The 24,802-nt window shown below is 45.3% G+C and overlaps 1 protein-coding gene across 1 annotated transcript in view; it reads right to left on the bottom strand.

Annotated features, from left to right (window-relative positions):
• Nucleotides 1–24,802, bottom strand: part of LOC135897729 (ras-specific guanine nucleotide-releasing factor RalGPS1-like) — a 71,700-nt gene that overhangs the window by 9,439 nt on the left and 37,459 nt on the right. Inside the window, exons 8-11 of the mRNA XM_065426440.2 lie at nucleotides 19,942–20,088; nucleotides 18,323–18,355; nucleotides 8,571–8,705; nucleotides 769–856 (exon numbers count right to left, since the gene is read on the bottom strand). Of these exons, the coding sequence (XP_065282512.1) occupies nucleotides 769–856; nucleotides 8,571–8,705; nucleotides 18,323–18,355; nucleotides 19,942–20,088 (403 nt within the window). The remainder of the gene's footprint in view (nucleotides 1–768; nucleotides 857–8,570; nucleotides 8,706–18,322; nucleotides 18,356–19,941; nucleotides 20,089–24,802) is intronic.

Genomic DNA, 24,802 nt, shown 5'->3' with positions numbered 1-24,802 from the left:
GTGCCGAGTCATGCGAAACCTTGCTAAAGTGAACATATGCCTAAATGCAACTATATATTTTCAAGCTGGAAACGCAGAAATGGGTCAACTATGCCGAGCTTGCGCCGGCCGCCGCCAAGCTGGTAGCATGTTTACATTTATCCCGCGGCCAGCTGTCCCAGTGTTCAATTTTGCAAACTTCTGGCAGCTTCGGGTTGTCTTGGGATTCCTACTTCCGTGACTTCCTCTCAGGACTAGAACTAGCTGGCTGCCAGTGGCTGCCAGAACTAAAAAAATCGAAGAGGCCTCTGTGTTTGTGTGTGTGTTGCCAAGTAGGTGGGGAGCACAGTGATGAGCATGCAGTGAGAAGTGCCCTTGGTAGTACTACTAGGAGCTAGTCGGGCAAAAGTGGCAGCATTGTCAAACACAGGTTGTTATTGCATTGTAGCATTGTCAAACCACACAAATTTTGAAATGTGTTAGGCTTCAAGCATTGAACATGCACAATATACTTGCAACATGCACCATCACATCAAAATGAAACACAGACAAGAAAACAAAGTAGATGGTAACCATTGAAAGGTATTTGTATAGCACAACAAAGCAAGGACACAAGAAGAAACGAAGACGAAGACAGATACCTTTCAATGATGACCGTCCAACTAGCCCATATCGCCACCCTCGTAGATGGTAACATTCACCGGCGCATGGAAAACCAGTCCGATTCTTGAAGCTAACTTTTACCAGCGCGAAGAAAACGAGGCGAAGGCACAATGAGGGGACACTTACAGCAGGTCGACGACCATCCTTAAGAAGAGTTTTTCTGCGCACACAACCCTGGCAGCTAGCTGGCTGAGTGGCCAGCTCTTCCTCCCACCTGAAAAAAGGAATACAAGATGAAGCACATAACAAACCAAGAAACAAAAATATAGTACTAGTATAGTAAGGAGGCAGTCTGTGATCCAGCATTGTTAACAGATATTTCAACACATTATTCTCAGTACAAGAATGCTTCTCTTGCACAATTATTGCTTTCAACTCTGATGAGTGCAGCAGTGCCCTCAACACCGCATTTCCATCACAGTACATACCCAACCCAACCCAATATAGCTCCAAGTGAAGAAAACCAGAGATGCCAGGCCACACGAACACATAATTCAGTTCATGGTGCCTCTTTTCTCTTCATTATTTAACAAGAAAGTGTTTTATGCAGGGGTCCACCATCAACTTCTTGTAACGGATGTGACGTCGGTGCTGACGCATAAAATATGCTCTATCTTGATAGGGACGGTGCCACCATCTAGGAGCGGTGAAGCGAAGTACTGTATCATGACACTAACAAGTACCGACAGTGAGCGCTTCAGAAGTCTCAGCGCAGCAGGGGCTACAATGCGGTCCAGCCAGGTGTAGGTAGTGTAGGCCTTCTGCTGAGGTGACGACGCAGTTTTCGCACATGGTTTGTCTTTCACATCAAATTAGCCTATGACGCCTCATCGCTTACAGAGTGCAGCTTCAACATGCAACAGCAGTATGCAGTACATGCAGTGAACTCTGCCACTCACATTCCTGAAGCCGAGCGCTTTGCAACTCAACTGGCTGCCCAAGACACTATGGAGCCACAAAAATTCTCATACCTACGCCGAACGTACTCGGCAGCAGGACGCCATGCGCTAAGCAAACCTGCAACACGGTCGCCGACCCGCAAATCGTGCATCTTTCACTGCAGTGGACTGTGAGTTCACTAAGTGATTTACTAACAACTCGTTTGGTTTCACTTGTACAGTTTGTGAATGCCTCTGGTTCATGGTGTATTTGCTCAGTGCTTTGGCACGTGCAATGAACAGCTTCTGTGAAGACACATTTCCCTTTCGTGCTAAAAAAAAATTAAATTATGGGGTTTCACGTGCCAAAACCACTTTCTGATTATGAGGCACGCCATAGCGGGGGACTACGGAAATTTAGACCACCTGGGGTTCTTTAACGTGCACCTAAATCGAAGTACACGGGTGTTTTCGCATTTTGCCTCTATCGAAATGCGGCCGCCAAGGCCGGGATTCGAACCCGCGACCTCATGCTTAGCAGCCCAACAGCATAGCCATCACTTTCATGTTCTTCCGATTTTTATGAAAGAGGGATCAACCATAATTTTTTTATTATTTATTTTAATATGTTTGAGGTTCAAATGGTGGTTTACACGGCATAGTGACTGACTGACGGCAGCCAGCATTTTTACCTACAACAGTTACACAAGTAAGCAACTGTGCCTTCAAGCTTTTTTTTTTTATCTCTCGCCTTTATTGCGATAGCAATTATATGGACACTGAAGAAATGTTTGCGCTGTCACCATTGGCACTGCCACCGTGCTGTCGCAGGTGTGACGGTGCATGTGCGGCTGGCTCGGTTCACATGGCCAAGCAAGTACACATGGTCTTGCCTAATTGCACATGCAACCCGCTCGTCATGTTAGAGGTCACATGATCTACTGTGGGTTCCAAGGCAGGCATGCTGGGGAGAGCTGAGAAGGCTAATGGCTTGATGCGCGCTTGTCTCCCCACATGCCCAGAGTTGAAGGTCACATGATTTGCTGAGTTTCAGAGGTGTGGAACAGTTGAAATAGTGAAGGGAGCGACAGCATGGAACGTTTGCTTTGGGACAAGCATGCATTTCCCACTCATCACGCAAGTGCTGTGACCACGAGTGCTCGGGGTCATCAAGTACTCTGTTCATGTGTGTGTTTAGGCACGTGACACCACACATGCTTAGTTAGTAAGCAAATGTTTACTGCTATCTATGGAAAAATTTTTTTTTCTACTCATAAGCAGCACCATCCGGGCTGTTCCATGAACTACTTAGATTTGTGTTCAGTGACATCAAACTAACCAGGTCATGAAACATCTACTGCATATGTACAACCATTTTCATGCATGCTATTCGACTGTAGTATCGTGCATTTGGTTGCTAAAGATAATTGTAATACTGAGGTTTCACGTGCCAAAACAATGATATCTTGCTAATCAGCACAGAAGCTATACAGGGAACTCCAGATAAAATTTTGACTACCTGAGGTTCTTCAATGTGCACCTAACACACGGTACAAAGGTGTTATTGCATTTTGCCCCCATAGAAATGCAGCTGCCATGTCCAGGATGTGTTGCCGCCGTGCTCTCGGGCTTATCAGCGCAGCATCAGTCACTATGCCACTACGGCGGTACACTACAGATAGTAAATGGTAGCATTAATAGCCCAAGATAGTGGCTGCTTATAAAACTATGAGCCTTACTTTGTATAATAGTATACTTTGCTATCTCTGTCAATGCTTTGCCTTTCAGACTAAACTTTGGATAGAAAATTTTCTCGGCTCTTTCTTTTGGCCGAGAAAAAGACTGTACACGTATTATTGAAGAAAGACACAAAAAGCAAAATTAACTTTTCCATACATTCAGACCATACATTCAGATGATGACATAGAGCTAATGAATGAAACCGTAACTAGGTTGGCTTCAGAGGCAGCAATTGAAGTGGGAGGCAACAACCAGTAGGCAAGCTCTCCCAAGTAACAAAGGACCTAATAAAGAAATGACAAAAAATAAAAGTGTCCAACTCAAGATATAAGAGAGTTCGCGGTACTGTCAAAACTGATCAACAAGGCGAAAGTAAGCGATATTCGAAATTATAACGTGAGAAAGACTGAGGAAGCCGTAAAAAATGGACACTGCCTGAAATCAGTTAGAAGGAAACTTGGCATAGGACAAACCAAGATGCACGCACTGAAAGATAAGCAGAGTAATATCAACAGCAATCTCGAAGGTATAATAAATGCAGCGGAAGAATTCTATACTGACCTGTACAGTAGCCAGAGGACTCAGGAGAATCCCATTCGAAATGATAATGAACAGGATACAGAAACTCCTCATATAACTAGAGATGACGTCAGAAGGGCTTTGCAAGACATGAAACGGGGAAAAGCGACAGGAGAACATGGAATAACAGTCAATTTAATCAAATATGGAGGAGTAATAATGCTTGAAAAACTGGCGGCTCTCTAACGAAATGTCTATCAACTGCAAGGGTGCCAGAAAACTGGAGGAATGCAAACGTTATACTAATCCACAAAAAGGGAGACGTTAAAAAAATGAAAAATTATAGGCCCATTAGCTTACTCCGAGTATTATATAAAATATTCACCAAAATAATCTCCAAAGAAAATGGGCAACACTGGACCTTAGTCAACCAAGGGAACAGGCTGGCTTCAGGAAGGGATACTCTACAATGGATCGCATCCATGTCATTAATCAGGCAATCGAGAAATCTGCAGAGTACAATAAGCCTCTCTATATGGCTTTCATAGATTATGAAAAGGCATTTGATTCAGTAGAGATACCAGCAGTCATAGAGGCATTATGCAATCAAGGAGTACAAACCGCTTACGAAAATACCTTGGAAAATATCTACAGAGATTCTACAGCTACCTTAATTCTACACAAGTAGGAAGATACCTATAAATAAAGGGGTCAGACAGGGAGGCACAATCTCTCCATTGCAATTCAATGCGTGTTTGGAAGAAGTATTCAAGCTTTTAAACTGGGAAGGCTTAGGAGTATGTATTGACGGCGAATATCTCGGCAACCTTCAGTATGCCGACGACATTGTTCTATTCAGCAACACTGCAGACGAGTTACAACAAATGATTGAGGACCTTAAGAGAGAGAGTGTAAGAGTGGGATTGAAGATTAATATGTGGAAAACAAAGATAATGATGAATAGCCGGGCAAAGGAACAAGAGTTCAGGATCGCCAGTCAGCCTCTAGAGTCTGTGAAGGAGTACTAACTTAGCGAGGTCAATTAATCACAGGGACTCCTGACCATGAGAAGGAAATTCACAGATAAAAATGGGTTGGATCGCATACAGCAGACATTTCCAGCTCCTGACTGGATGCTTACCATTATCACTGAAAAGGAAGGTTCACAATCAGCGCATTTTACCAGTGCTGACATATGGGGCAGAGACCTGGAGACTGACAAAGAAGCGTGATAACAAGTTAAGGATCGCGCAAAGAGCGCTGGAACGTAGATTGCTAGGCATAACATTAAGAGACAGAAAGAGAGCGGTTTTGATAAGAGAGCAAACGGGTATAGACGATATTCTAATTGACATCAAGGGAAAAAAATGGAGCTGGGCAGGTCATGTAATGTGCCGGTTAGATAACCGTTGGACCATCAGGGTTACAGAATGGGTATCTAGAGAAGGGAAACGCAATCGAGGACGACAGAAGGCTTGGTGGAGCGATGAAATTAGGAAATTCGCGGGCGCTATTTGCAATCTGTTGGCACAGGACAGGGGTAATTGGAGATCGCAGGGAGACCCCTTCGTCCTTCAGTGGACATAAAGCAGGCTGATGATGATGATGATGACATTCAGACCACGTTCATGCACGTAAACTAGAAGAATGAATGGAATACTAGTTGGTAATGCAATGTTTGCCCATTTATTAAGTTGCAAACAAAACAACGAAGAAATTGACCTAGATCGAACACCCCACATACCGTATTTACTTGCATAATGATCGCACTCTCGTAATGATCGCACCCCTTAATTTTGTTGTCAAAATTCTATCTTTTTTCTTTCCCATGTAATGTTCGCACCCCGGACTTGCCGCAGCAATACGTTGTGTGCCAAGTCTAGCTAATGATGACCACGCTTACCATTTGTCGAATGCTGTCGAATGCTACGTAAACGACTCAAGACATACCAAGCGGTGTGCACGCACCAAACATTCTTAAGCAGATGCCCCATTTTATTCCTTTCATCACTTTCCACATTTCTATGAAGAAAAAAAAAAAGCTACAACCAAACTTGCCTTGGCTTTATTATTTGTAGGCTTTATAATGGTTGTTGGTTGTGGTCAACAACAAAAAAGGCGCCTTTAGATTCTTTTCGTCCGCACTCGTGGGCACACAACAAATCGCAAGCGGCAACGATTGTAGCCACTTGTGGGCATGCAACAAATCACAAGCGGCAACGATTGTAGCTGTGTTTACACTGATGTTAGAAATGTACCCTATTCATACGCCGATGCTTGTAACACAGCTAAGATATTCGTCCACCCTGAGCGGAAACGTGCCATATTAGGATAGCAGTGAAGACAAATGCCACAGTTTCCGCTTCACACCCGCCATGTGTTTCTATGTCACTGGCAGCTAAGCACGCCCATCTCTGTTCCTGTCCCCTCCAAGTGGACATGGCTACGTTATTGCCACAGACTTGCTGATATTAGCGATATTATTCCTGACTGATATGGAAGAAAGTGTTTCGATGTGTGAAATGTACTCACGAAAAGAAAGAAATTGCATTCGGCGCGTTCAGCTTGCTCCGCCGGCTGCCATGTTTGTTTTGCCGTCCTGCACTGGTACAGTGGCAGCCGTCTGTTTGTTCACCTGTTGTCATCCCGCAGCAAATGCGGGATAAAAAAAAATGCTTTCTTTTCACGGGAAATTTAACCCGCGTAATGATCGCACCCCTGAATTTGCGGCAATTTTTTTTTTACAAGAAAAGTGTGATTATTATACGAATAGATACGGTAATCGGTTTGAAGTGACACAAATGCCAAGTAAATGGGAACACATACAAGGGCTCATGCCAGAGGAACTCTGCCAACATGTTAAGGAAGGGATCTGAGTGTGAAAAAAGAAGTCACAGCTTCGCCCGACAGGCGAAGCATTGATTGTGATAGCAAATATGCTATATGAAGTGCTATATGACAGCTATATGAAATAAGGTTAGTAGTTTTATCATCTGCATAAACTGCTGTAACCATTCCCTTACTAACTAAATTAACAAGCACGTCATGCACGCACAGGCAAACACAAACACATCTCGCTTTATGACCATGAACACTCGGTCAGAATGCTGGCAGAATAAAGAGCAGTAGCAGTGGCGATCAAATTCCCCTTCAAATTTCTCTTCAACCTGAACTAGCAGATTGCCTCCAAGATAGGACATGCACGGCCACGCTCAGCCGCTGCAGCTGGAGTAGTTGAGGAGATCCGCACTAATGGCGAATTCCAGTGGGAGAACAAGAGCACTGAAAAGCACACTGAAAGTGCTCTTTCCAGGCGCGGCGTGTTTCAGTGGTCGAACAGGAGTGGGAGTGTTGTCATCCAGTGGTAGAACAAGAGCAGTTTCGCTGCACCGAGAGCAGCTGGGAGCAGTCCGCACTGCCCTCGCCTGAAAAACGGTGTACGTAGAAAGTCACGTGATTCAAGCCGTCAGATGCAAACAATTCAACGACAGATACTGGCATTCCTAGTCCACCGTGCTTCTCATCGGATAGGCGGAGGATAGCGGTAGCAAAGCATCTTCACCTTGCTGAAGTGCTTGAGACACTCGACGGCGAGAGCAGCAGCGAAAGCTGCTGTCACTGGATGCGTCGGCGTTGCACAAATGTATGTTATATGTTGCCACGAACCAGTGAACACCCGATGACCACAACACAATTACACATGTTTTGCCGCTTTCCCACAGAGAATGCTGGGACGTTGATTGCTTGTGTCACATGGTACATTTCACCTCACACGTCCCCCTCCAACCTGCTCTCCGGATGTACGCCGCATTCCAGTGGCGGGCCAAGTGTTCCAGCTTTCACTGCGTTGCCACCCAACTTCGCACTGCACCGCGCTCTCCCTCTGTTCTCTCAATGGAATTCGCCATAACGACCCACCCCCTCCCACTTCTAGCACGCACAAATCTCCCTGTTGGTGCACACCCTCCCAGCCTTTCTCCCTTGTAAACACAAGAAGACACCATCTCATCAAGCCACAATCCTTCTCGGATCACGTTTGAAAGCTTTCACTTGCACCAATAGCATATGGTGCACGGCCACAATGCACTTAGACATTATACGGAACATCATGGCGCCGGCGACGCCAGAAGAAATTCGCCTGGAGTCAATATAATTGTTATTGTAATAAAAACACACACACAAGGTGGAAGTCAACGAGGGCACACATTTGACCTCCTTCATGTGCATGATTTGTTTTGCACTTAGATTCCTTTCTTTCTTTAACCAGCTCACCTAACAATGGCACTGTCAGGAACACACTTAATGCTAATCAGCATAGAAGCCGTAGACTCTTGTTAAACCTTATAGTTCTTTGCATATAGGGTGCACAATTAAAGCGTGCCCAGGGCCTCACACAACTGTTAAGTTTGCTGGTACAAAGCTCCCTATTCACCTGTACTCCCTCGAGCTAGCTTAACAGGACATGCAAGACTCATATCTGCTTGTACTTACACTTGCAGGGAACGTTATTACTCGCACATACCGAGAACCAGACTAACTGCGAGTCTGCACGAGTCCAAGCGAGCATTCATGAGTTTGCGAAACTGTGATGCAAATGCAAAGCATTGCTTTGTGCTGGGCAGCCTCTGGAACTCTTGAGCATGGGACTACTACCGAGCAATTCTATTTTTCGTGCTTCTTCCAAGTTTTCAGCGAATGAGGTGCAGAGCCAAGAGCATGAATAGTTCTCCAACAAATGTGCAGCACAGTGCTTCTGTAGAGCATCACACATTCTGGCCACCCAGTACTAACCCATAGAGTGGTGCCGGAGGCTCCCAAAGCTCCAGGGCTGCTGGCCGCCACAGAACAGTGCCGGCACCTTCAGCCACACTGTCATCCAGCAGCAGGCGACCCTTCTGCTCAGGGGCTGCAGCATCCCCCCATCCACTGTACGAAGAATTGCACAGGTACTAGTTAGAGCTTTAAGTCCACGCTAACTGAAGAAATGCAGTTCGGCTCTTTGGTCAGTCATAGCTTCTAAACAGTCCCATCAAATACACAGGGCCAAAAAGACAAGGTAAATACAGTAGACTTCCGCTAATTCAACCGTGATGGAACCATCTGAGTTGATCGAATTATCTAGCAAGTTAAGAGGCAGAAAAAACATCCAGACACACTGCCACTTCATTTGGTCTTATTTAGCTACATAATGTACCCCTAAATATAACTTACTGTTTTTACGGATTTGATGTAGAAAATGTATGCCCACCCCTAACGTACACCCAATTTTATATATATAAAAAAAGCATGCCTTCGATTCTGGCATTCAGAATAAAGATGAAAGCTGCAGCATTTGCCTTCATATAATGAAAATTTGCACCTAATGTTTATCACCACTGCTCTCAGAAAGCTCTTTATCACTAAAGGCCACATGTTGTCCTCTGCATTGACCAGTCAAGTTTGAATTATCTGGCAAGGGCCAATTTCAAGACTGAAATAATGAACATCTTAGCCCATATAAATGTATGAGCACCGCCTGGCATAAAATTAACTGAAAAACCAAATTAACCAGAGTCGAATAAACAAAAGTAGATAGTATAAGGTGCACTAACAGCACAAAGTTTATTCCTTGACTGCACGAAATATACTGACTTACGAGCAAATCTGCATAAAATCTACTTTTCTTTCGTTTTTACCACCTAAAACTTCTAGAGAAGCAATTATAATGCTCTGCATATGCCTAGGCAAAACTGAGTGCATCAAAATGCTGGTGAGGACATGCCTGTGAATCTGAATTTTCGTGTCCTCCAAACTGCGCACAGTGTGATGAGGCCACTCAGTACAGCCCCAATGACTGGAGGGGATGCTACATGTTTTCAAATAAAATAAATATGCTGAGTACAATCAGATCTCTATTCGACAACAGAATCTCCCAGCCAGCAGTCACAGTCGGGAAAGTCTGGTATGGTTCGCAAAGAAAGCTTCACTTCAAACAGTCTCAGTGCCACCTTTCATCTCTGCTGTATGTACAAATTAAAGAACTTCGTATCATTTTTCACAGTACTGGCAACTTCAACACTAATGCCCTGTTTCAATGTAGTAACAATATCTGCGCTGAAAGTTTTTTCATTTTCTTATTTTCTTTTTTTTTTCACACTGCTTTTAAGCAATGTTCAATTCCGCTGAAAATATATAGTGTATCTAGCTGCGTTCATGACCGCTTGGAGTACAGGAGACTTCGAAACTACGATGTTAGAACCATTGAGAAATACTATGCCGTGCCACCTGCCGCAATCATCAAAACCCGTATACCGCAGATAATTCAAGCATGTTCTCAGGCATTTGAGATATACTGAACGGACTTAAACTGCCTCTAGCGATGTGCCTCAAGCTAACTATCTAGTGAGAGCCCTCCCCCCACCCTCCCCCCCAAGAAGAAGAAGAGAAAAAGTGACGAGAAGGTTTGCAGTAACACGTAAACAATAAGAAAAAAAAAACGTAATGACAATAGTTGCAAAGTTCACATACAGATTTTCATTAAGTAAAAAAGGTAGTAGTTTGCATCCAGTTACTTCTACATTTGCACTTACATTCGTTTTCGCGGGTTTCCCTTCGTACTCCTGTAGATCACAAGCATGTATTCGCAACTGTGAAAAGTTGCCGGTATGCCTGTAGGGTTTGCCTAGCTGAGTTCACAGCCGTCTGCGCACGTGCGATTCCAGAACTACGAGGCCAGAACCATTTAGAAATCGTTCTATATTGAGTTACCCATCGTGATCAGGAAAAACACATCTATCACGGATACATCAAATAAGTCATTAGGCACGTAAGGGCCCTCTGGGATGCAATTGTCGGCGATAAGGTAGCGTCGCCGCCTACTGGATTATCTGACTGAGCTATGTGGAATGCTGGGTTGCCACAGTTAGAAGTTCGAATCCTTCTACCAGTTCTTTTTTTTAATTTGATGATGGTGAGCTTGAAATTCACCTCCTCCAGTGCACATCTGCAGGCTTGGAGTGACGCCTGACACTGGCAAAAGATGCCGAGAGCTTGCGGGGCTATACTAACCCAGGTACAACCAAATTAGGAAGGCCCACTAAGCTTCAACAATGACACTCCCTCACAGAACAGGAATTGGCTTCCCTGGTGCAGTATTAGACCACAACCTCTCGAATGATTCCCCTCAATAAACCCATGGCCCTCAGTCCCCAGCAGCTTCGGAGCACCTGACCAAGGCGGTGGTCAGACCTGTAACACGGCAGAGGGTGCTAAGAATCTCTGGGTCTGGACAGGGCACCAATGGAAACTCACCTCGTCAACCTTTAATTGCTGAACTCTGTCGAGCGAGGCTAGCTTAGCAGGACTCTTTGAACAACTATCAAACATTGTTTGGGATATCATCGGCCTCAGTGAGATTAGAAGAACTGGTGAGGCTTACACATTGCTAAATAACGGCCATGTCCTCTGCTATAGAGGTCTCACAGGTAAGAAGCAATACGGGATAGGATTCCTAATCCATAAGAACATAGCGGGCAGCATTGACGAATTCTACAGCATTTATGAGAGGGCAGCTGTAGTCGTAATCAAACTTAATAAGAGGTATAGATTAAGGGTAGTACAAGCCTATGCTCCAACATCGAGTCACGATGATGAGGAAGTAGATCAGTGTTATGAAGATGTTGAATTAGTGATGAGAAACGCGCAAACTCAGTACACTGTAATAATGGGAAGCTTCAGTGCAAAAGTGGGGAAAAAACAGGCTGGTGAACAAGCAATTGGCAACTGCGGCGTCGATTCTAGGAATGCTAGAGGAGAGATGCTGGTAGAATTCGCAGAAAGGAATAAGCTTTGAATAATGAACACCTTTTTCAGGAAGCGTAGCAACAGAAAGCGGACCTGGAAAATCCCTAATGGTTAAACAAGAAATGAATTTGACTTCATACTTTGTGCTGATCCCAGCAGAGTGCAGGATGTAGAAGTAATAGATAGGGTAAAGTGCAGTGATCATAGGTTAGTGAGGGCTAGGGTTCACCTCAATTTGAAGAGAGAAAGAGCAAACTGGTCAAGAAGAAACAGGTCAACCTAGAGGCAGTAAGGGTAAAAGCAGACAAATTCAGTCTGGTACAGTCGACTCCCGATAATTCGAAGCCGCTTAATTGGAATTTTCGGTTAATTAGAAGTGAAGTGCTGGTCCCGTCAGTTTTGCATGTAATCCTATAGCAGAAATTGCTCGATAATTCGAAGTCCTCATCCAGTAATATTGTTTAATTGGAAGTTAATTTTCAGCCGGGATCCTCGAGGTGAACTCAGTGAATAGGCTGTTGCGTGAACCTGGCACTGAACTTGTCGTTATCCCAGGTGGGATGACGTCTCAGCTGCAGCCTTTAGATGTTTGCGTGAACAAGCCGTTCAAGGACGCGGTCAAGCGGTGTTATGCAATTGGATGCGCTCAGGTGAGCCTGCAGTGACGCCGACCGGGCAGCTGAAGCGGGCTTTGCCAGCCAGAGGATCTTGTGCGTCACGCATTCAAGAAGTGCGGCATCTTGAACACGCTCGATGGCACAGAGGCTGAGTGCCTCTGGGAAGATATGACCGACAAAGAACTATCCGAAGAGAGCGCAGCTGAGGAAGACAGTGATTGAAGTGCAGAGTGCAATTTAAATAAATGTTTTCCTCGAGTTTTCCTAACTCGTATTATACGCGGATGAAACTTTTTTTTTCCATTTCACGTCCCAAAAATTTCACTTCGTACTATATGCGGGTTCGTATTATATGCGGGTTTTTACAGCAATTGGAGATCACAGGGAGAGGCCTTCGTCCTGCAGTGGACATAAAACAGGCTGATGATGATGATGATGATGAACAATATCTTGAACATACAAAGTGTTTTCCTTACAATACAGATTTTTTTAGGAAGTAATGAGTGCAGCAACCGTGGCATTTTTGCAGATGAGTTCCTAGGCGAGGCGGACATACTTTGCCACTAACAACCTGAGCTTCAGAAGAATAATCAACAAAAATTTAATTAACATTTTGTTAGTGCCTTGGGGGCAGTTGTCTAGACAGTTCATCTGGAAGCAGTGACATTTTCATGCACACTTATCTTTTAGACATTTTGTATATCACACCTAAGTCAATACATTCACCATCAAATTTCGAAGCTTAACCGTGCAATATAGAGATTGAGCACCTCCCACTCCGCGCCAGACAGCAAGGCCCCGTAAGGAAGTGAGGGACAAAGTTTGAATTCTGACCCAACATACAGTCGCACAGACTTGACAGGCAAAGCGTGCTGCATCAGCAGCTGCCGCAACTGGCCAAGACGTTCAGTTTTCAACTTCCTTGCACTTGTCGTCACAGGGCTTTTCATTCTGGTATGATAGCGAGGTCGCCTACTCTGCACTCCTGTGGTGTGCGGTTTCGGTATTGCCTGAATTTACCGTTGAAATTTGATGATAAATATCTTGAATCAGGTGTAACTTTCAGGATTTAAAAAAATAAGGGTGCATTAAAATGTGACTGCCCGCAAATTCGCCATTTATGCAACTGCTCCTAAGGTACTAATAAAAAAGTGAATAATTTTTTTAATCAGTCTTCTGAAGCTCACATTATTAGCAGCAAAGTATCTCCGCCTTGCCTAGGAACTCATCGACAAAAACACCACGTTTGCTACACTTATAGCCTTTTGATAAAAAATCTGTATTGTCTAAATAAAACACCCTGTATAACTATTTCATTATAACCTTGTCATCTTAATATAAGAGCAAATAATAAAATCAACTTACGAGTTCATTATTCTAATCTGTCATTAAACACAAAATTGTACCAGATCTGCTACTAACAAATATTTTTCTACTTTCTATGGCTCTAACTACCGCCAATCTGCCTCAGCCTTCACAACATTCAACCTATGGAATAACTTGCCATATACATTAATCTTACTTCTTCACTTAACAGTACTCAGGAACTCTTTAAAGTTATTTATTAAATACAGTAATCAATCGTTATAACAAAATCACTTCTTGAAATGTCGCTTTATTCGAAATTTATTCTGGTCCTGACCCAAATGCATGCATTTTAAGCCACATTACTCGAAGCACACGAAGAACTTGACCTGTCTAGAACAATGTTGCGAGCGGAGGCCTCGCCGACCCTTTTGCACATGCAGGGTCAAATTAATACTGCTGACGAATTAGTCTCATGCAGGCTCAGAACAGGCCACAAAAGTACCAAACCCATGACCAATGACCGCCTATTTAACGGGTACCAAGCAAGTGCCGAGTGCTCCCAGCTGTTTACTGCGGAGTGAACGGAAGCTGTCAAATTGCATGGTTCAGAGCGCCCGAACCGTTAATCTCGGTCGCAATCGCATTGCTGGTGACCCCCGTGACAGAATCCACACGGAAACAAAAAATCCTGAAGCTTTGCAATGGCAGAAAAACGCGATTTCTGAGATGCCGAAAAGTGCCAAAAGACCGCGGGCAGACTTGCACCGTAGCATTCCATGGGGTGCGCTCAATCAGCAAAGTTTTACCCCTCTAAAGAGCACTTCTGGTGCTGAAACGTGCTGAAAAGCACAAAAGAAGTGTCCATCCAATTATAAGTGCCGTGTTCAACGCGAGCAGCTACGTTAACAAAACGGGAAAATGACTTTGGGGAAGTCGGTCTAGCAATTTGCTCGCTGCTCGCCATAATCGGCCTGCAGTGCAATAAGACACCACCCCTAGCTTCGTTGCACTTTTGACGTTGCAAATCAACCGGTAACTTGCCAAAAACATGAAAAATCCAAGCGTCGCCAGCGGCGAGTCAGGCTATCCACATGGCGGGTTAACGCAAGCTGGTGTTCCCCTGCCACTTTTCTCAAGCTGGTCATGCTAGATTCATGCCATCTGACTTTAGACAAACGGTCTAAATGCTTGGCAGGGTCATTGAATTTTGTTCCTACACATTTGTCAATGGCGCGGACGCGACGAAGTGCAAACACCAACACTCGAACCATAGAATTAGCCCAGTGTTGTCGATGACAGTGTGCCAAAAAACTATTGTTTTGCAATCTTCACAGCTGCACACCTCAGGAAAAAAACTGCCCAGTGATCATGCAAAGCCAATACTGCAAGACCGTTCAGTTTTAACGATCGCGCTGCGTACCCACAATGAGCGGCTAATTGTTTTTTGAGCACAACAAACACAACCTCAGACTCGAGCCAGTGCACTTGTGACGCCTTCCAGCAAGATACTCTCGTAGTCCTCCGTGACATCCGCACCCCCCCCCCCTCCCTATACAAGCGGCCACTGCCTTCTCCTCCTCCTTCGCTGTCCAGTCTGCAAGCCGTTTGGATGCCAGTCACTCCTCTCACTTGCCTTCATGTCAACCTTCTCACCTCCTCACTGTCAGTTTCGATGTCGCTGCTCTTTCCAAGCTGCCCTCCCGAGCACAATCTTCCAACAACGGGTTCCAGCTTCTTGGTCTCCACAACTCCGATTGCCTTTCTTCCGCTACACGTGAAGCCAGTGCCAAGCCCGCCATTGCAACCATCGCCATCACCAGCGTGCACTGACGAGGAAAGCAAGATGCCCCAATGACATTTTGAAGGTTCTGCCTGGTGCGTTGCTCGCCGCATTCAGTCATTTTGGTGCCAACGGCGCGGGCATTTGGATCTGTGCTGCAGGCCATATGATTGTGTGTTATACGGTGTGCTTTTGTGATGTACAGTGATAAATAGCTCCATCAGTCTCCTGGTGAAGGTGTCTGACTTTGGAGCAGAAATTTCTGCTGATAAAAGAAGTGCAAAAAGGCGGCCGGCAGAAAACTGACGTCGTGAAGGAATTCAGCATACCGCCGTCTACTTTATCAACTGCATTGAAAAACAAAGAAGCTGTGCTGGATTGCTTTGAAAATAGCTTCTTGGCAAAGAGAAAGAGGAATCGCGATTCGAATACCCTGAAGTGGAAGGTGGACTTCTACAGTGGCTGAAGAACGCCATGAGTGCAAATCTCCCCGTATATGACCTGCACTTACTGCAAAAGGCAAAGTTCTTGCCCTCCAAACCGGCCATAAAGATTTCAAGTGCAGGAATGGCTGGCTTGCGTGGCTCAAGAAATGACACTGCGTGACCTTGAAGTTAATCGTTGGCAAAAGCACAGCCGTGAACCGTGACAGTGTATAGACGTATGGCGCTCACACTGGCTCCAAGCTCTACTTGAAAAGTATGAAGACAGAAACCTCTACAACCTAGATGAGGCTGTATTTTTATACAAGATGCTACCGAATCGCACGTTCAGTATTGCTTGCAGATCCTCATCCAGAGGAAAACAGAGCAAGGAGCATGTCATGGTGCTGTTTGGTGCCAATGCAACAAGGGAGGACAAGCTTCCCTTGTTGACACTGGGGAACATAGAAAAGCCGCAGTGGTTCCAAATTGCAACTATTCCCAAGGAAAGCATCTGCAGAAGTAACAAGCGAGCATGGATGACTGCTGCTATTTTTGAATACATACGCCTTCTGGTTGAACGGTCTGACGCTAAGAATCGGCAAGTGCTTTTCATAACCCACAATTATCCAAGTCACGGGAGGATCAACAACCTCAAGACGATCGCTGTTGAATTTTTGCCTGCATGCACGACTGCGGCACTGCAACCGATGGATCAGGGCATTATTGAGACGACCCGGAAGCTGTACCGCAAGCAAAAAAAGAGGTGAGGCATGCAGACAGGACACAAGGGTAGAGAAGTGGACAACACGAACGCCTTTCACGGTGTTCCTGTTGTCCTTTCCTTTCACAGCGTTCGTGTTGTCCACTTCTCTACTGTTGTGTCCTGTCTGCACGCCTCACCTCTTCTTTTGCATAATGAATCCTTACCAACTAGCTCAACTTTCTGTCGTTCTAATGTACCGCAAGGCTCTTTCGCAGCACATGCTCACAGCGTATTATGCCAGCAAGAGGTACAACATTGGTTTGCTTGGTGTGATTCTTTTGCCGAACTTTTCATGGAAAGAATTCGCACCTTCGAAGGTTGCTAACTGCTTTGTGCATGCCGGCTTTTCCCGCGCCATTGTCAGCGACCCTGACAATGCCCAGCTTGACTATGACTGGACTTGCAGCAATCTGTACGAGGCTGTTCATAAAGTTGCTGGCCAAGAGGTAGAAGGCAACTTCGAGATATTCGCGATGGCTGACGCTGCTGCTCCTGTGGTTGCCCCAGCGACGGATGCGGAGATACTAATTGATACTGTTGGTGGCCCCGACAAGGACGAAGAGCCATGTGGTGTACAGTATGGTACAGATGCGGGAGTACTACCTACGCCTGCTGCAAAATAAGGTTGAATGCATGGGCGGTGACCGTGGCCTCGTGCAATGCTTGGTCAAATTATAGTAGGGGTTGCTCACGCCCAGTACAAACTTGAATCAGCCAAAGCTCACTGCCTTTTTTGCGCCTGAATAAAGTTTTGCTTCACTGAATACATTGTATTTTGGCTTTCTCGCAGTTGTGGCGCAATTAAAGCTAGACTGCTTTAGCTTTTCTCAAGTGGTTGCTTATGTCAAATTACCGCTTATAACGAATTTTTTCGCCTTCCCACTGACTGTTATAACTAGGGATTATTGTACGTAATTTCATGCTTCTATAATTTGTTGTATTATAGTGGTTCACTGTTGCTTTATGTGACTTCTATGTTCATGTGTTCATGCTTCTTTTTTTATGTTGTTTGCATTGTCGTAACTTTGCTTTCTTCTATGCTGCATTATTCTATGTAATTTACTAAATTCATCAAGGGTCACAGTACAGCCACTATGAACTCTACATCTGTATATACATAGTATATATGAATTCTATCTTCTCGAAACCTAATAATAAAGATTGATTTATCGATTGAGATTTACTTATTTATTGAAGAAAGAAAAAGAGTACAACAGAATGATTAGCAATATGGTGCACTGGAGAAATAGAAATGTGAACACAACTTACTTGATCCATTTAGGATAACCAAAAACATGTCAATGATTGCCTGCAAATGGCCTGGGCAATCAATAAAAATTCTGGGATTTTATGTGCTAAAACTACAATCTGATATGAGGCACACCATAGTGGGGGACTCCGGATTAATTTCAGCCACTTGGGGTTCTTTAACGTGTACCTTATGCACGGTACATGGGTGTTATTGTATTTCGCCTGCATCGAAATGCAGCTGCCGCGGCTGGGATTGTGCTTAGCAGCGTAACGCGAAAGAAACTAAGCAACCATGGCCGGTAATCAATCAATAAAACAACAGGCGGATAAGGAAGTGCTTGGCCCATGCATTATAGTGTATGTAGCATGTGAGCCTTCGCTCACATGCCGTTACTTTGGCAAGCAACAGATGATGTAACAGCAAACCCGATCAAGTCACTGGCTTTGTTCGTTCTATTATGCAGCTTCTTTGTTAACTTCAGTAAGCCAGAAAGTTCAGTAAGCCAGAAAACTAAATTCAGTAAGCCAGAAAGTGCTTTGGTTTTTTTTCTTGAAATCACAGAAGCACCACCAATTCGCAGTCACGCTGCTGATACAGCTTTTATTAGACCACTTACTTGCTTGTGGTTGATGGGCCACTCAGCAACACACTGCAAGAAAAACAGAAGGCAGTCATCACACAACTTTCAATGGCTGCACAGAAGTACAAGTCTATCCAGTAAAATGAAATAAGTATGTCATTGGTACATTTCAGAAGACTGGTGAATAAAAGGCAATGCAACTCTGCGACAAGGTACATACCACACCTGTCTGCACTTTTACTTAGCATCTGCCCAATTTTAAGAACTAGTTAACCCTTTGACGGTCAATGACGTAAAGATACGGCGCCGCGAACATGTCCGAAAATGGTCGATGCCGTATATTTACGGCGCCGTCTGTATGTTCAAAAAGCGCGCCAATTTCCCAACTTTTTCTTTTCTGTCATGTGCTGCCACTATGTGGGGATACAGGAAATTTTTTTCGCGCGCCTCCCTTTCTTGGTTTTCGTTGCATGGTTTGTTTTAGCGCTAGTTTGCTCCCGCGCGTCTATATACTACCGCTCGCGCATTGGTGCGCGTGCGTGCAGGCGGCTGTTTGGATTTTGTTTTGCGGGCGGTTTTGGCTTTTTGCACTTTCAAACCTGATGGCTGTCTCGTTACTAATCGCTCAAAGGGCAACCCTTTGTTTCTCGCTCATTTAGTGCTCACAGGGGTGCGCATAGGAAGGATGCCACCGTGCATGCATTTCCGTTTCTTTTCCTTTTTTTTTTTAAGACTCACGAAAACTAATTGCCCTAGCTGGTTGGCGATAAGATGAAGATTAGCGGAAGTTTGTCACACGTGTTGCTTTATTTGATGGGCACACAACCAAACAGTGTTCTTGAGTGCGCGCACCTATGCAGTTCAATTACGCTATGGACGTACATATTAGTGTAAGAGCAGGAACATTTGAGACTAGCGAAATATTCTCGTGTGCGGATTTTCAAAGCCTTAAACTATGTGCATAAAAATGCATGAAATTTTTAATTCTGATAAGTTTATTTCCTTTTTTTATTGTTGTTATTCATGAATTAAGAGAGCATATATACCAATGCGAAAGATTTTTTGCTCAATTTACAGTCACCCCAGAAAAATTATGGTAAATTTTTTTCGAAATAAGTCCCTAAGAAGAATAGGAATCTGCAATAAGAAAATCGACCCTGGGCGGTCGCATATGGCGAAAAAAAATTGACCCTCAGAGGGTTAACTCCTGGTCTTAAATTTGTGATACACACTGCAGTACAGTGTAGCTCAAGTATTATAAAGAATGTGTCTTTACCACAGGAACTTGTAACATTTCTCTATTTTGATGTTTACCAACAGAACTTAAAATTGAAACATGACTTTTTCTTCACTGCCACCCTTACCTGAATTTGACAACACAACACCATCACTACTTAAAACATGAAAACAGCAGTAGTCACAAAGGGTTAACGTCTGTTTATGCCATTGTAGGAAGTGAGGATCAGGTTGTGAAAATGATTGATTTTGGGATGCCATTCTTTTCAGCATCTGCGACACCTAATCTAATCATTTTAGTTGAACACACTGTCCCAAAATTTCTCTCCTATCCCCTTTACATGCCTCATCATCATCACTGATGTAGCAAGGAGTAGCTCTCCAGCCTGCCAGTCCAGTTTTGGCTTTAAGACACTTACTTAGTACCTAAGCTGCGAGCTTTTCTATGACCAGGAATGAAGCGAGGAGGCCTGTTGGCACTTCCTGAAGGTGGACTGGGTTCTGATGGCGGTGCCAGCAGTGTCAAGCTTGCTTGTCGCCCAGGAGGCTCCAGACGCAGAGACTCTCTACACAGAGCAAATTCAGTTCCAGGTCAAAGCAATGTAAACATCAAGAATAATGAGCAATGACGTCAAGCATTGGTGGGACCAGGTGTATTCAGGCCAAAAACAGGGTAAGGTTTTCATAACATGCCCAGATATGCAGCATTTCTTGTCCAAAAATAGCTCAAAACAAATAAAATACTTCATCCGAAGCACCTATTAAGATATACTACTCGTAAGCACAAAAAAGTCACTTTGTAAATATATTTTTAAATATATTTAGAGGTGGCTCTATTTGCTAATGATATTGCTAAGGAACAGTCAATAGCCAGTTGACATAGATTACAATGCTATGTTTACACTATGCAGTAAACGTGATAGCCCTTGGGTTGCTCTTCTTTCTGATAAAGATTGCATATCTGTCCTGCTGCGATCAGCAAAACCTGCATGCCGCGGATAATTACGAAATTGGTTTAGACTGACTCTACCGTCATACCTTGCGCTTGTAATGGATGTCGCATTGACCCTGGTTGTATCAAAGGGTGTCGGTATGCTGTCGGCTCCGGATAGGATGCCGAGCAAGCTGGCGTGCTTCTTTGGCTCTTTGTACAAGCTCTTCCGTGTGTTCGCTGGTCGGGCTATTATCAGCCAGAGGTAGCATGGCGGCAAGTGTTGACGTGACGTGGCGCCCGTATACAAGTTCGAACGGCGTAAACTGTGCAGCTCCTGTACAGCAGTGTTATACGCAAAGGTCACATAGTGTAAAATCTCATCCCACGTCTTGTGCTCTACGTCAATATACATGGAGAGCATAGCGTTCTGCTGAGACATTCAGTTAATCCATTGGTTTGAGGGTGATACGCAGTGCTCTTGCGGTGGGAGCAATGCGTCAGCTGGAGAACGTCCTGCATAAGTTCAGCTGTAAATGCTGTACCGCGGTCAGTGATGAGAACAGACGGTACACCATGTCGTAGGACGATGTGGCATACAAAGAACTTGGCCATTTCGTACGAGTTTGCTTGCAGAATAGCTTCGGTTTCGGCGTACCGGATTAAGTAGTCGGTAGCAACGACTATCCATTTGTTGCGCAAAGAGGTCACTGGGAATGGCCCAAGTAGATCCAATCCTATTTGTTGGAACGGTGCTTAAGGAGGGTCCACAGGGTGGAGAAAGCCAGCCAGTTTTTGCGGCACTGACAATCACGGCAGGTCTTCACGTACCGTTGCACAGAAGAAAAAGCCAGGGCCAGTAATACTTTTGTCGTATCCTTGCTAATGTCTTAGCGAATCCCAGGTGTCCTGCGCATGACTCATCATGGCAGGCTTGCAAAATGTCTTGGCGCAGCGCTGACGGCACGACAAGGAGGTATGTATTTGGACCGCTTTCGCAGTTTTTCTGTGAAGGACGTTGTTGTGCAAATAGTATGATGATAAGCCACGTACGAGCGAGTGGGGTAAAATACCTTCAACTCCTTGAAGGTGCTCGATCAGCGGCAGCAGCTCAGGGTCAGCGCTCAGCTATCTTTATGGCGTCGATAACGCCAACAAATGGTAAGTCATGGTCAGGGTCCGATGACGTAGTAGGGAGTAGCGCAAGTGGCCAACAGTCAGCATCGCTGTGCTTCCTTCCAGATTGGTAGAAAACTGTAATGTCGTACTCTTGTAAGTGCAGGTTCCAACAGGCTAGTCTGCCTGAAGGAACCTTGAGGTTGGCAAGCCAGCACAGGGCATGGTGATTGCTGACAGCATTAAAGGGTCTACTGTACAAGTAGGGTCGGAATTTACCAATTGCCCACATAACTGCTAAGCATTCTTTTTCAGTGGTTGAGTAGTTTTTGACAGTCTTGATGGGACTGCGGCTTGCATAAGCAATGGGGTGTTCCACACCAGCTTGCCACTGCACAAGAACTGCGCCGAGACCCGTATTGCTGGCATCAGTGTGAATTTAAGTGCAAGCGTTTTCGTATAAATGAGCAAGTATTGGGGCCACTTGCAAACGCTTGCACAATTCATTGAATGACTGCTGCTGCTCGTTTGTCCTAATGAAAGGCACATAGTTGCATGTAGGCCGTGTCAGAGGCTCAGCAATTCTCGAAAATCCCTCGACGAAACGCCTATAATATGCGCACAAACCAAGAAAGCGTAGGACAGCCTTGTCTGTGTGTGGCGAAAACTCGGCGACGGCAGCTAACTTGTCGGGGTCTGGTTGGACGCCTTTAGGACCAGCGACATGGCCAAGAAATTTGAGCTCTTGGAACCTAAAGCATCATTTTTCAGGCTTGATGGTGAGGCCGGCAGTACGGATCACAGCGAAGACACTCTCGAGTCGTGCGAGATGTTTGTCAAACGTGCTCGAGAACACGACGACGACGTCCAAGTATACGAGGCAGGTTTGCCATTTGAGTTTAGCAAGCATGGTATCCATCATCCGCTGAAAGGTGGCAGGTGCAGAACAGACACCGAAGGTAAGAACTTTGAACTCATAAAGCCCGTCAGGTGTCACAAACGCTGTTTTTTCATGATCCTGTTCATCAATTTCGATTTGCCAATACCCTGATTTAAGATCCAACGAAGAAAAAGACTTGGCATGTTGTAGACGATCTAATGCCTCGTCGATGCGTGGCAATGGATAAACATCATTGCTTGGTGACACGGTTCAACTTTCTATAATCTACACAGAAGCGTAGTGTGTTGTCTTTCTTTCTGACTAACACTACAGGGCAGCCCCACGGGCTTGTGGACGGCTGGATCACGTCGTCTTGGAGCACCTCTTTCACCTGATGCTTGATCGCTTCCTTTTCCACTGGAGACACTCTGTAAGGATGCTGACGAACAGAATGTGCAGACCGGTCTGTAATAATGCGGTGCTTTGTGATGGACGTGCGCCATACTTTGGACGACGTTGAAAAACAGTTTGCAAATTCATTCACGAGACTCAGTAGACTGTCTTTCTGATGGTCTGGCAGAGCAGCATTAACATGAATCTGTTCTTTTAGGCTGGGTAACTCGGATTGCTGAGGCGATGCGATTTCCAATGTGGCAATATCAGTAAGATCAATGATTTCGCAAAGAAATGCGATTGTTGTACCTCGCAGTACATGCCGATACTCGTTGCTAAAGTTTGTTAGCAAAATGACTGAACATTTGTTTCGCACCTGAAGAAGCCCTCTGGCTATGCAGGGGATGTTTGCCTCAGCAATTCCTTCGGCGTCGTCCTCTATATCACATCGGACAAGGTTAAGCACGCTGCTCTTGGGTGGCAACATGACGTGATCGTCAGCAATGCTAAGCGCGATGTCACGGTCGTTGTCATTACTGTTCGCTATAGCTTGCGTAGTAGTGAAGCTGACTCTAGACTCTTGCAGGTCGATGATGGCATCGTTCGCCTGAAGGAAATCCATGCCGAGTATAAGGTCCTTTAAACATTCAGGAAGAATGACGAGGTTGCCGATGTACGTAAAGCTCCGAATGTTGACTCTTGCCATGCACCGGCCCATTGGAGTTATGAGGTGCCACCCTACAGTACGAATCCGAGTCCCGGTCCATTGCGTTAAAGCTTTGTTCAGCATACACACAAGATTCTGGCTCATAACAGACGTGTCCGCACCTGTGTCAATTAACACCGCGACTTCGTGGTCATCTATGGTAACTGGTACGTCGCAAGATACTGACACCGAACTGCACTGCTTTCTCTGCGTCTCAATTATGTCATATCGCGGTTGTCGTAGTGGAGGATCTTCAGTGTTTGCAACGTCAGCAACCTCACCTCTGCAGGTTGCTGGACTAAGTTTTCCCAGGAGGCAGGGCTGGGTGAGCGACACCTTGTTGCGCTCAGCGTGACAACGGGGCTGGAAGACCTGTTTCAGGTGGGTAACAGTGACCGGGGTTCACGGAATCATGGGGCAAACGAGCTCCTGGCGTCCACGAGATAGGCTTCAATCTCCAGGGGGTGTTCATCATTGTGCGGGCACGGTGCATTCAGTGAAAATCCTCAGAGCCCAGCTCAGCGGTAAGGACACGCTCTGTAGAGGTGATCAGCTTCACCGCAATGAAAACACAAGGGCCTCCGGTCTGCAGTGCGCCGTACATCGCTCTTACGGGATGGTTGTGTTTCAGCCATGAATGGCGTGCAGCGAGTCCTGAAGCCACCAGTTGCTTGTTCAACGGCGCGCACACCATGAAAGTCTGGGACATCACACACATCGTGAAAAATCGGGGACAACGAACTTCGCGCAGCTTCCGCATATGACATGCGAGGCTGTGGCTGCCGTACCTCGTGCTGTGGTGTCTCGCTTCGCTCCGGGACTTGTACTGCCTGCCTGATTTCCTCCCGGACGACCTCAGCCAGAATGAGTCACGGTACCGATACCGGAGCCACCTGAAGCTTTTGAAGCTCTTCTCGAGCAACAAGCCTAATGAGCTCCCGCAAGGCGTTGGCATTTCCAAAGGTATAGCGAGAGGGTCACTCGATAGGGTCGACACGTCACGGTTGTACTGCCTTGTTCTCTGCTGCAGTGCCTTTTCCATTGATATGGCTTCCGCGAGAAACTCTGCAATAGTCTTTGGTGGGTTGTGTATTAGGCCACCGAATAACTCTTGCTTGACACCGCGCATCAAGTTCCTAAGCTTTTTTTCTTCCGGCATGGATAGACCCACGTGTCGGAAAAGTCAGCACATATCTTCAACAAACACTGCGACACTTTCGTTCGGCTGCTGTACTCTCACCTGAATTGCAGATG

Source organism: Dermacentor albipictus, chromosome 1 (genome assembly GCF_038994185.2).
Source record: "Dermacentor albipictus isolate Rhodes 1998 colony chromosome 1, USDA_Dalb.pri_finalv2, whole genome shotgun sequence".
Taxonomy (NCBI): Eukaryota; Metazoa; Arthropoda; class Arachnida; order Ixodida; family Ixodidae; genus Dermacentor; species Dermacentor albipictus.
The sequence above is the reverse complement of the archived record's forward strand: the minus strand, read 5'-3'. Positions and strand labels throughout refer to the sequence as shown.